The following is a 13716-nucleotide window of genomic DNA, read 5'->3' as shown; positions in this document are numbered from 1 at the left end:
AATCTCATGCAACACAATTAACAGTCCATCAAAACAAATGTAATAACAAGTTTCTTCCTTTTCCAGCAGACACCAGTGCTATGAGTTTCTCTCTACCTCTGATATTGAGATAATCATCTCTCTTCAAACATCTGTAGTGAGCAGATTTTTTATTGGAAACAGTTTTTGCATTTTATAGATCACTTAACAGAATATTACATTGCTCAGCAGTTACATAAAAATGTCCTACTTTTTAGTCACTGATCCACTTAAAAGTTAATAAAACATGTTACACATAATCTCTCTCATTCTGATGCAAAGCTGCAGAAGAAATGCCACTAAAACAAGTCGCAAAGATGACCAAATGTGTGATGCTCAACACTGATTGAAACTACGCTGCACTGAGCAGACTGAGAACTCATAACGCCAGTAAAGAAACTTATCTGAACACAAAATTGGCAACAATGAAACTTCTCTGAAGCTGCACAGTGAAGGTGGGAGCCTTCGATCCAGCTTTCACCAGTTTGCATTGGTAAATCCTAAGATTGGTAAAAGTTCAAAATCTATGTATACAATGAGAAATTTAAGACTTTTACCACACTGTGATGGTAAATCTTAGGTTTCACTGGTTAATTTTTGGATTTACCAATTATCTTACTTTTACAGCAACTTACATATTTTGTGAACTACCAGTGGAATAAAATATTGGTAACACTGCACCTAATATTAGCAAAGAATTTACACAGCTCTAGTACAGTATCGCAATTGCTGGGTTTTAGTCTTGAGTAGTTTCACAAAGGTACTGTTCTGTTCAAATGGCAATTGGTAGTGGTCTGTGAAAAGTATTGTAAATGTAAGACAGAGGCTGGATTAAAACTAGATATACATGAAATAAAAGTGTAAAGGATGTCTTGATGAAAACAAAGTTTTTTAATGTACATTGGGCTAGTTTGTGTTGTGTTTTTTTTATTTTTTGAGAAAAACATATTGTGATGAAGCAAGCTCCTCTTGGACACAAATCGAGGAAATGAGAATTGTCAAAAATTTAAAAATTTAACTTATCAGCCACCTTTGCTGAGTGACTAGTGGCAATATTCATTGTAAGCAAGCCTCTCTCATTCTAAATATAAAAAAGTGCTGGTTCTTTAACAAGTGTTCCTGTGGTGCTGTAAATGTTATGTCAGCAACAGCTGTTTCTCTTTCGTAAGTGTAAGTTTTCTTACTAATTGTAATGCACAAAATCTAGAATGATGGAACAATCAGTCTATTGCAATGTGAGAAGAGTTCATTATAAACAGTGTACTAATATCTTCCTGATAGTCTCCTCCTCCTCCTCCTTCTTTCTTCATGGAATGAATGAATTAATTAATTTAATAATGGTTAGGAAATAGCAATTGCATCTCATGGTTGCTTGGCAGCTTAAAAAACCAGTTCTTTGATAATCAATTCCTGGTCATTATTATAATGTTGTTTTTTACATGGACTTAATTGTTTTGTGAATTTGTTTCATATGGGATTGATTCCCTGTTAAACCATGATTCAGATTGGTTTTGAACTGTAGGCTTCTTATAATTGGCTGAGTCACTTTCCAAGTAAAAGAAAGGTAGAAATGTTCTAATTTAATTTAGTAAATTTCAAAGGAGCTCATTACTCTTCATACTAATGAATAATAGTACTGTAGGGACTTTTTTCATACGTAAGTCATAGCATACATTTTATGAGTGCTTACCAATGGTGCATAACTAGAATAGTTAGGTTAAGCATGTTTTGGAGAGTGGATGCATACAGTATTGTGTGCATAAAATAATGGTGTCAAATTGTGAGAATTGCATGAAAGTATAAAATTACATTAAGTATGACATTTTCATTTAGCACCAAAAGCTTATTTGGTTTCTGATAGCAAAAGCATTCAATTATGACTACAAATTATGAAAGGTTCATCCCCTTCCCTGGTGTCAGCAGAAAACATATTTTTGCAAATTATGCAACTGCCGTACCCCCACCAGTAACTTGAAACTCCAATATCACATGAGCCCAAAACCTTTATTCAGATTATAGTGTATACCTGATTAAATTTCTTCACAGGTTTAATAACATGCCAGAATGAGAACCAGTCTCTGATTTCAAATGATAACTATATGTAGCATGTTGTAAATAATGTGTGAATATGGACAAATAATTTTAAATGTACAGGGGGTTGTAGTAAATTTTACAGGTTCAAATTTGCAGCCATCTGGATGACATTGTACACTGAATTTTTGCTGAAATTTGCATTGGGATTTTGATTTAGGTAGTATCTGCAACTGACAAGTGTGACACGAAATTGAAAGATGTAACCAACATGGATGACAATACAATTTATCTGGTGGAAAGACTTATCTAGACAAACATTTGAGATGGACTGAAACGTTTAGAACAAATAGCTACAAATTCAAATCTGCAAAAAAGGCAAGCATCAGTGCAGTTATTTTGGCCTTTATTCTAGGTGCTTTTGAAAAGCAGTAAACTCTGAAAAGGTGTAAAGCTGTGATGAGATGTCATGATATTTTGGTCAGTATCAGTGAAATTAAAGAAGTGGGAAAAGGTATCATGGATATTAACAATACAGTGAGGTGACTTAACAGATTACAATGCTGCAAAATTAAGAGCTTTTTTTTTCTTACTTTCCAGTACTCCCAGAGTTAATAAAGGCAGAATTTTCTCAGCTGTTCATGCAAAGGTCCAATATGGTGTTACAGATAGTTGTTTTTTATTGAACAGAAGCTGAAGGGATTAAAGTCGCTAGGCACCTCTGATGTGCTGAAGTGCAAAAGGTGTTTTGAGCACTCAATTTACCTTTACCATGTAGTTATTTTGCAGTGACTATTCAAAACCTGGCATAAAGAGTTAAGAGATTTAACAAAATTGCCCAAAAGTGATGCTGGCGCACATATTTGCAAGTGAAAATGTAACTGCAAAGTGGAAGCAGATGAAGTATTAGCTCCCATCCCACAATAAGTCGCCTTCAACAATTCATCTATGGCAGCTGAAATAAGTTAGACAGAATTGGTCTTCATTTAAACAAAGGCAAAAATATACACTTAACTACTTCATCATTCCCAAACATCCATATAAAACTAATAGCAGACCGAAGAAATCTAGCATGAAACTGTCCCTTTTCTAATTAAGTTCGATGGCTCATGCTATAATGTTCCAACACAATTTGTGAAATTTCCACATCCCCTGAGGGATTTAGTCCCCATTACAGCCACTATAACTTATTAGAGAGAAAGTAGGAAAGATAAATAAAAACCCACTTTCTAAAATAACTCGGGAACTGCACTGAAACATTAACAGACTCGGAACTTGTGTATGGTTCAGATGTCTGCTGTGCTTATGTTTGCAGGAAACATATTTTGAAGTTAATGTTCTCCAATCAGAAGAGATTGAATGTTCAATAATAGGAGTACCTTCCTGGTCACAGAGTTAAAATTGGGAGACTGTCAGTAAGACATAACATATCTGGCTATTGAAATTCATCTATTACACAAGACGATGGTATCGCTCATGCACACAAGAGAAACTGGTGTGACAAAATTGATATTGAAGTACAGAGTTAGGCTCAGTGGGGGGGAGAGGGCAGAGAGTGACTACATACAACTACTGATCAATTAACTACTCAGCCCTGACCTTTTACTTATTTATTTTCTGTCCACATAACAAAAAGTTTTCAGACATTGTCAGGAAAATTTAGATTACATTACACGTACACAGGAAAATATTTACATTCTTTCAGTAAGAAGGGGTCCTTCTCAGTCATAAATAGGTAGGACACACTCTTCCTGTGGCAAGGGGATCCACCAGTGTGTCATGGTGTACAGTTTAGAGTTCATCATATTTTGATATATTTATTGTATGTTTTTTGACAGGAGGACAAATGTTAATTTAGCAGTGTATCTGCACTCTATTTTGGTGTTCACATAATGATGAAAAGTGCAATATGAATTTGAAGATTCTGTGAATTGTAACGAAGGACTTTTCAATGCATTGGTCAGTTTTTCTTTTATAAGTGATTCTTTATCCATACTTAAGATACTATTTCAGCCTTTATGCTTTTGTTGTTTCCAGAGTTGAAGAAAGTCTTAGGACAATAACTATCCTGATAATTTTCATATTTGTGTGTGTGTGTCTGTGTGTGTGTGTGTGTGTGTGTGTCTGTGTGTCTGTGTGTGTGTGTGTGTGTGTGTGTGTGTGTGTGTGTGTGTGTGTGTGTGTGTAGATGAATAACACACACTCCTCAGACAACTTTTTGTACTTAAATTGTTCTTTGTACACTTCTTCACTCTCTTCTCTCCATGTATGTGCTAATTTATGCACTGAGCATTAAAACTAAAAAAAATTTTTTCTGCAGACATATCTCTGATGGACCGTCCAAGTGGGATCTGTGTATCACCTGATGGAAAAATCATACTTGTTGATTTTGGCCACCACAGAGTTTTGGCTTTCTGACAACAGGATCTTGATAAGTATACAGGAAAGATAATTATTCCCTTTATGCTGAAGAAAGTCTTTATGATGCAATATAGTTTGCCAGCCACCTGAACAAGACTATCAGTTTACACTGTCTTTGTGATTTCCTTTTACTTTCCTTTTTTATATTTAGATAGAATATTAGTGCATAATTACCACCCATTTTCCTTTTGAATGTATTACTCGCTCTCATCTTATAAAATATTTTAAAAAGTAAAGTTGCTGTTCATGCTCATTAATGAGTTAGATGTTGAGATAGAGAGAGAGCATAGCAGTTGTGATGTAACAATATTCCTCCAGTTGTTAGTTTTAAAAATGTTTGAGGTTGTTGTTTAGGTTTAACTGGTGATTATAATCATCAAAGACTGACTTATAAAATTGTTTTATTTTTAAAATATTAAGAGAACTCCAGAAACATTCCTGGAGTTATAATTTCAGTAGCTTTAGTGCTTGTGCACAAAGACAGAATTGTAACTAATTGTAATAGTTCCTATAAGGTAATACCAAAAACATCTATGAAATTATCAGACAGTTGGCTGTTTTCCCTTGAACATAGTGTTTAAGTCGCAGGACATAGGAACATAAATTATTTTTAAAAAATTGGAAAAATGGAAGTACCACAAATGAGACCACAGTTTGTAAATAATGCATATTTATGACTCTGTGGTCAGAGATTTTGCTCAACATAAACAAACATGTTCGATGTTAGTTATATCAAAACTTGACAAATCTTGTAGAGGATGATACTCTTCTCCACAATATTTTGGCAGCTGAAGTGCTCTGTAAGATACTTTGCAGATCATTCACTAAAACAGTGACATTGCTATCTTCCACTAGATTGCAGTATGACTGCATTTAATGTTAGCTGAAACATTCCACCATTTGACAGTTGACAATTTGGACACTATACACTCTGTGTATAATAATATGTATTTTTAAATAGGTCATGCCATGTTGCGTGATACCTCCAGTGTGTGGACAATTGACAGAAGGAAATTTCTGTGTAAATCAGGTTGTGGGTTTTTATTAAAAACTACACACAGACCAAAGATCCCATAAAAATTCTGCTCTGAGCAAAGAAATTTCCACATGCCTGGTGATATCCTTATTTTAAAATTGAAGTCTAAGACTGCATTTTATATTATACAAAATTCATCCTCTTAAATGAAGATTGAGGTTTAGATAAATAGTAATACTATATTGCATGAAGTTTTATTTTGGAATTTATTTCTAATTTTCTTAACATCGTATGTTGTTGACAGAGGAAAAATTAATTTTTTGCAGTAGAAAACACATCCTGACATACTTCATTAATGTTTCACAATTTACCAAATTGGTTTTCTGCACTGTTACCTGAAATCTAATTCAACAATGTTTTATGAACTGTTTTAAATATTTTATATATTTATGAGGAGGAACTATATTAATAGTAACACTAACACTATCACAATGCGATATTTGTAAGCATTTTTAAAAAATGTTATAAAGTATATCGAACAGGAAACTCAGGGATTTTCTATGAACATTATTTTGTACATTCTTTTGTATTTAAACGTTTCAGCATAGACTGTACAAATTCTGTGCATGAAGTATGAATATAGAGAAATCCATTTTTCCAGTGTCTGTTATCTGTAGGTCAGGTCTTAACATTTTACTACAGGGGTATGTTTGCTTGGCCCTATTTTAGTAAGACACACACAAAGAAGGCAGGAAAAATGGGCACTGGGCCAGTAGCCATTAGTCCTTGTAAGAAGTTTAAATTTAGATAATTTTTTTTCAGTGTATACTGTGGATATTATAATTGAAAAGGTGAAGCTAATATGAAAGGAAAACATTTTTAAATGTATAAATTTATATAATTCTAGTCTCCATTAAATTTTAACATTAATACAATGAACTTGAGCTTTCACTGTCATTGTTAAAGTAAGTGATAGTGTTTTACAGAACATGAAGTAAACAGCATTTTAATATAGTATGTCTTGGAAACTTTCTTTCATAAAGAAGTTACTCTCTGTACTATCTATTCATGGGATTGTTATTCAGAGATAAGTATTAAAGAGCACATAATATCCCTCTACTTTGGTTTTGATGTCTCAGTAAGCTGATGCCTGTGTGCCTTCTTGGTAGAACCCATTGATATTAAGATATGTGTAAAATTTCTTTGCTAAACCAAAATAATAGGGAGTGAATTGGAAGATCAATTGTGGTGAAGAAATGAGAAATTTCTTCTAGTAAAAGAAAAATCATTTCACCATTAAGTGGTATATAGGTGTCTGTAACTAATTGAAACAAAATTACATATTCATTGTCTTTTTTTTCTGCAAATGCTGTTTCAATATTTAGTTTTTAACTGGACTGGCTAGTAAAGCAATGGGCAAATTATAGCATAAACTCTATTGAAATAAACTATGTTGGACATGTATGAAAAAAGGAGTATACTTAATAACAATGGCAATAATGAAACAGGTAACATTTCACTGGCTCCTGCTTCCTTTAAATGTTATATCAGTTACTTTTTATCTCATGTTTAATGAACATTGTCACAGAACTAATAGTCTAATATGATCTGTACCTGTTCTTTGTTTTTAGAAAATTAGTAACCTTTGGCAAATTGAATTTGGTTTGTGAAGTTAAAATTTAAATGAGTGTCACAGAAACTTGCTGAAGTTACTAAAATGAAGTAATTTACTGCAGCATCAAAGACTGTAAAAATGAAAAGGTGGGAAATATAAATGTAAAATGTAATTAGAAAAAATACTCAAACATCAAATGTACTTTACAATTCATTTCTCGGTGTTCACTGAAAGTTGATTCTTATGCTTTAATAATAAGAAAACATATTTAAAAAATTTGATGCATATGCAGTTACATTTTTATAAATTACTGTAGTTTGCACTTAAATCTCTTCATTATAAGAACATTGTCCCATAGGGCAGCAATAAGTAATTTTATTGATGAAAACCTCACTTTTGCACAGTAAAACGTGTCATCTTGGTTAATGAGCAGCCATGTCACATTAAGTACTTACCAGAGTAATCTTAGTAGTTCTCAACCAGACAAGAGAGGTCAGAGTCTCCAAATGGAACTTCTCATGCAAAATATATTCTACACATTGTTTGGAATTTCTTGTTTTCCAGCACTTTCCCTAAATTAAGGATATATGAAATTATTTTTCCAATAAAACTCCCCTGCAAATGTTTAAAAGCACTTGTTTTGTAAATAAAACTGCCTTTTCTTGGCAGCAACTAGATTTATTTTTCCCACACACATTTCACCTTATTCTTCCTCTATGGCATTATAAGTGGGATTGCTGATGATGCCTTATAGCAAGAAAAGGTGAAATGTGTCTGGGAAAAATAAATTAAGTTACAGCAAGAAAAGGTGGTTTTATTTACAAAACATGTATTTCTGTGCTTGCTGTGGATTTGGCCACACAAAAAAACTTGTTTAAAAACTCATTGTGGTTTATAAATGTTTTCTTAACAGTAGATCACATGCCTATTTTAGTTTTTTTTAATACTTCTTTCTGGATTTTTGCGGTAGAATTTATTCTCTCTCTCTCTCTCTCTCTCTCTCTCTCTCTCTCTCTCTCTCTCTCTCTCTCCCCCTCTCATGCACATGCACATGCACATGCACATGCACATGCGCATCTAACATGTTTTTTCCCCATGGCATAAGTGGTGTGTACCACTCTCAATTCTAAAGCTGCACGTTAGGTATATTTATCACATATAGTGGGATGGTAATATAAACAACTGAGAACACTTCACAACCAAGAAGGAAGTGTCTAGTAAAAAATGTATTTAATGGTCAGTGAAGGGGTTACATACTATATGGTCTCAAACTACATACATTTAATGTTCCTTTGTTAATAATATTTTTACTGTGTTTAATTCTCTGTTCCTATTAATTATGAACTGTAAGCTTATATAAAGCAGTTCATTTTATATTCAGCACACATACTGCACTACTGAGTAACAATAAACAATTGTAAGAGTTCATCAGAACGTGTCAATGATATTTACTTGTCTTTTTGACTAGGTAATTCAAACTGTAATTTGATTATTCTTTTAAGGTACTATACAGGTTTTAGAATAGCCTTTATTTTGTGTGTTGTGAAAACAAGGAAAAAGTTTATCGGTGTAAAAACTATATGGAATATTTGGAATTATTTCTGTGTCCGTCACTATTATTATTATTATAATTATAATTATTATTATTATTTACATTAATGTTTTACACTGCACACAGAGCAGTAAACTAGGTATATGAGCAAGCATATCTCACCAATGAAATGCAAAGATTTCAGAAATAATAAAAATGTATTTATCATAATTAACCCATTCACTCGTGTTAGAACAATGTGTCTCGGTTGCTGTTCTTGGTGCTATCAGTTTATACACATTTTCATAGCACTCAGTGGGAACAGTGTGTAATGAAGAAATCAGAGGAGATTATTAATCTTTCATAAGTAATACCAAAAATAAATGTCATTAAAATATCAATATTTATGGGTCAAGACTATAAGTAACCATATAGTGTGCATTTATTGTTGATTTCCTACACTGTGTTTAAAAATTGTTAGTTTTGTAAATAGGAGAAACTATGGGCATTATTGACACAGGTGTTGTTGGATAAATTCTGTTCATTAACTCCCGGAAGCAGATCTGCTTACCAAAGAGAAGCTGATTAAGACTGAGTAATATTTACTGTTTACCACTGAAATTTATTTCCAAGAGAAAGTAAACAAACTGGTATTAAGAAAGCTAGTTTTGAATGATTATACACATGTATATGTGGCTAAATTTCCTCAAAGTACATTCCTTGAACAGTAAGACTGCAAAACGGAGAGTACAAAATCATAATTGTTCTTTGTTTCACTAATGTGAATAATTTTGACAATACAATTGTAGTTCACTCTTTGAGATTAGTGGAAGAATTTGACAAACTTTTTAGGCTGAGGCTCTGTAATATATGTAGTACTTTTCCTGTCCCTTTTGTAAGCAACTACATGCCATACTATCCCCTACAGAAGTACAAAACTGTTTCTATGCATGACAACTCCATACTGTAAGTTTCTAGATTTTTCTGAGGTGTAATCTTGCTGGTGGGAGTTGTTCAGTATATTATAATTGAAAAGATGAAAAAAGGGAGAGGACTGATAGACATATTGCATGCAGTCATGTTTTAATATGACCTGTACATTCCTTCAAGTTGTCAGATAAGAAAAACATATTTTTACTGTTTAATAATAGTCTGTTCCACAGTTGTTAAGCAGCTGAAATAGGAATGAAACTTTGTAGCAGCATTCAAATTTGTTGCAGTAATATTGTATGAAATTTTGTTAGTATGAACAAAATAAGTGATCTTGTGCATTCGTATTTTCTTTTCAGTGTTTTCATGTTGTCACTCTGATACAGTGCTGTCAATTTAAGAATAATTACTGATACCAATTACAATAAATTTGAAGAAACTGAATAAAGTTGATATACTGAGCAGTTCATTTTTACTTCAGTATCAAACAGTAATAACTTACTTCTGAGAATTAACTTTCATTGTATACTTAGTTATAAATCTGATAAAAACAGAAGCTCAAAATGTAAGCGAAGAATGATTAAGCATGTCATGTATTGATGTAGAAAGTAAACTGATACTGTCAAAAGTAATATTTGGAATTAGAAGCATGGTTTAAAAAATAAATAAATAAAGCCATCTTAGTAAATGTTACAGATGTTATGGTATGTGATAGGGACTGATGATTGAGGGTAGTGACATGCATTCCAAATGATAAGGGCATTATGTGCAAATTCCTGAGAGCTTTGAGCTATGCAGTAGGTAATAAAAAGTTTCCAGAGATATGAAAGACTGTATTTTTCCTGTTAATTTTTGCACAAGGCTCATAAATTTACAATCATCTCTCGCTTTTCTAAATCCTCACACGTTTTTTTAACTCTTTCTAATGCAAGAGAATTGTAGATGTAGGAACACTGAATTAACAGTATCTACTAGTATATCTTCTAATCTGTCCAGTTTGTTTCCTTGCTTTTAATTTAAACCTTTTTTTTATAAAATTTCGAGTAATGTTCTTTGTTCCACACTCTTCAAATACTGACTTTGTTTCATACGTCTTTGATATCAACTTATAATGTGTCTGGACTATGAAAATTGGTAGAAATAAAGAATATGAAGTTTATTTGTTGATCTCTCCTCCCGCCATTCTTGTTTAAATATGTATTAATTTTTTTATAAATTTGTTCCACTTAAAAGTAACTGGTTGTATAATAGTGGTAGCCCCTACTACAGATGCTCCTCATTAAAAAATTTTCATATGCTTTTGGGTCAGAAATGACAAAAGAATTGGCTTTTGAGAACTAAGTGTTACCTTAGTAGACTGTATACGATAAAATTATATTGTGTTGATCATGTGATGGTTGTAGTGGTGTAAAGGATTGATAGCTTAGCTTGTCATAACACATTTGTGTGGGCTGGATTTCTTTTTGTTTGTGATATTTCGTAAAGATATTAAAAGTATATTTAAGTTGTGGATATATTTTAAATTCTTTATGGACTAACAAAGTTCCTTGGTTGTTCAGTGAATGCTTCAATTTTTAAATTTTAATGCTGCAGATTGAATCTGCAGTGTATAATATTTAAAGTTTATGTTCACATTTTTTTGGGAATTGGTTATGATATATGTTATGAATCAGCACTGAAAGATTATGAGGCAGAGGTCATCTAAGTCAGTAAGAGGAATGTATAATGCAATATTTGTTCTTACATAGATACATAGTAACTACTGGTTTTATACAGTGTATTCAGATTGTATTATGCAAACATTAATGTAATAATTTGTGAATAATACATAGTTTATGTTCCGAGATTGAAACGTGTTTGTTTTTAAAATTTAGCTGTAATTAGTTCCTGTGGAGCAGTTGCAATAAAACGTTAAAAAGTTTTGTATCAAGAATAACTGTGTCAGTTTATTTAACCTGTAATATTTTGTCAACTAGATTATCAATTATTTTGCTTAGTATATTTAACAGTCCTACATTTAGTACAGCTAAGAATCATTGAGCCCAGGGCGATGGTAATTCGAATTTTTCTTTTCAGCTGAAAACACCTGGTGCATCAGCTGGGGGCTTCAAATTGACAAAAAATTGAAATTTTTCTTAACATAATGGAGGAAATGTTTGTTCCTGGATTGGACAAACAGCAGTGTGACTGCAATCTTCCCTATTTTCAATGACATACAAAACCAATTCTGTAAGCTACTGCTTACGTAACCTCATACTGAAAGCAGTGTGATATTTGGAATTCCAGTCCTAGTTCAAAGAAGCTATGCAAGTGGGATAACTAATTGTCCTGTTTTGTCCATAAAAATAATTATTTTTCTGCTGGAAACCTGTATTGAAGGAGGAAAGTTAAGGTATATAAGCTGAGAAGTTGAGTTCAAATAACTGTTGATACAGAACACGACGATGACTGAATTGAATGAGGCGATGACTGAATTGAATGAGGCGATGACTGAATTGAATGAGGCGATGACTGAATTGAATGAGGCGATGACTGAATTGAATGAGGCGATGACTGAATTGAATGAGGCGATGACTGAATTGAATGAGGCGATGACTGAATTGAATGAGGCGATGACTGAATTGAATGAGGCGATGACTGAATTGAATGAGGCGATGACTGAATTGAATGAGGCGATGACTGAATTGAATGAGGCGATGACTGAATTGAATGAGGCGATGACTGAATTGAATGAGGCGATGACTGAATTGAATGAGGCGATGACTGAATTGAATGAGGCGATGACTGAATTGAATGAGGCGATGACTGAATTGAATGAGGCGATGACTGAATTGAATGAGGCGATGACTGAATTGAATGAGGCGATGACTGAATTGAATGAGGCGATGACTGAATTGAATGAGGCGATGACTGAATTGAATGAGGCGATGACTGAATTGAATGAGGCGATGACTGAATTGAATGAGGCGATGACTGAATTGAATGAGGCGATGACTGAATTGAATGAGGCGATGACTGAATTGAATGAGGCGATGACTGAATTGAATGAGGCGATGACTGAATTGAATGAGGCGATGACTGAATTGAATGAGGCGATGACTGAATTGAATGAGGCGATGACTGAATTGAATGAGGCGATGACTGAATTGAATGAGGCGATGACTGAATAGCAGTACTGCCCAATGCCAGCACCAAAGAAACTGGTATACACATGCCTATTCAAATACAGAGAGATGTAAACAGGCAGAATATGGTGCTGGTTTCAGCAACACCTATATAAGAAAAGTGTCCGGTGCATTTGTTAGATCAGTTACTGCTACTACAATAGCATGTTCCCAAGATTTAGCGAGTTTAAACGTGGTTTCATCATCTGAACATGAATGTGAGAGACAGCATCTCTGAAGTAGCTATGAAGTGGGGGTTTTCCCATACAACCATTTCATATGTGTACCATGAATATCATGAATCTGGCACAACATCAAATCTCGGACATCACTGCAGCCAGGAAAAGATCCTGCAAGAATGGGACTGACGACGACTGAAAAGAATCATTCAACATGAAGGACGTGCAATCTGCAATCCTTCTGCAAATTGTTGCAGATTTCTGTGCTGGGCCATCAACAAATGTCAGCCTGCATACCATTTGATGAAATATAATCAATATGAGCTTTTGGGCACAAAGGCCCACTTGTGTATCCTTGATGGCTGCATGACACAAGTCTTTACACATCACCTGGGCTTGTCAACACTGACATTGGACTGCTGATGACTGAAAACATGTTACCTGGTCAGATGAGTATTGTTTCAAATTGTACCAAGCGGATGTACATGTACGTGTATGAGAACCTCAAGAAGGCTCTGTAATGGTGTAGGGCATGTGCATTTGTTGTGATATGGTGACCCCTGATATGTCTAGATACAGCTCTGATAGGTGACATACCAAAGCATCTGCATCTATTCATGTCAATTATGCATTCTGAAGGACTTGGGCAATCCCAGCAAGAGAAACCAACACACCATACATACATACATACATAATTGCTACAGAGCTATTCTGACTGGCACCATGCCTATAGTGATGGGATGGTGAGGCGCGGCGACTCGAGTGCACCGAGAATTTCTCGAGCCTGTAGATCTCAAGCAATTCTCGAGAAGCACACGAGAAATGGCACGGCGGCGTGTGCCGGTGCGAGC

General features: G+C 33.9%; 1 protein-coding gene across 1 annotated transcript in view; it reads left to right on the top strand.

Annotated features, from left to right (window-relative positions):
- LOC126272622 (E3 ubiquitin-protein ligase TRIM71) overlaps positions 1-10019 on the top strand; it is a 299315-nt gene extending 289296 nt beyond the window's left edge. Inside the window, exon 12 of the mRNA XM_049975581.1 lies at positions 4370-10019. Within this exon, the coding sequence (XP_049831538.1) occupies positions 4370-4467 (98 nt within the window). The 3' untranslated portion in view covers positions 4468-10019. The remainder of the gene's footprint in view (positions 1-4369) is intronic.
- The last annotated feature ends 3697 nt before the right edge of the window (positions 10020-13716 follow it).

This window comes from Schistocerca gregaria, chromosome 5, assembly GCF_023897955.1.
Source record: "Schistocerca gregaria isolate iqSchGreg1 chromosome 5, iqSchGreg1.2, whole genome shotgun sequence".
Lineage (NCBI taxonomy): Eukaryota > Metazoa > Arthropoda > Insecta > Orthoptera > Acrididae > Schistocerca > Schistocerca gregaria.
Note: the sequence above shows the minus strand (reverse complement) of the source record. Positions and strands in the feature narration are given on the sequence as shown.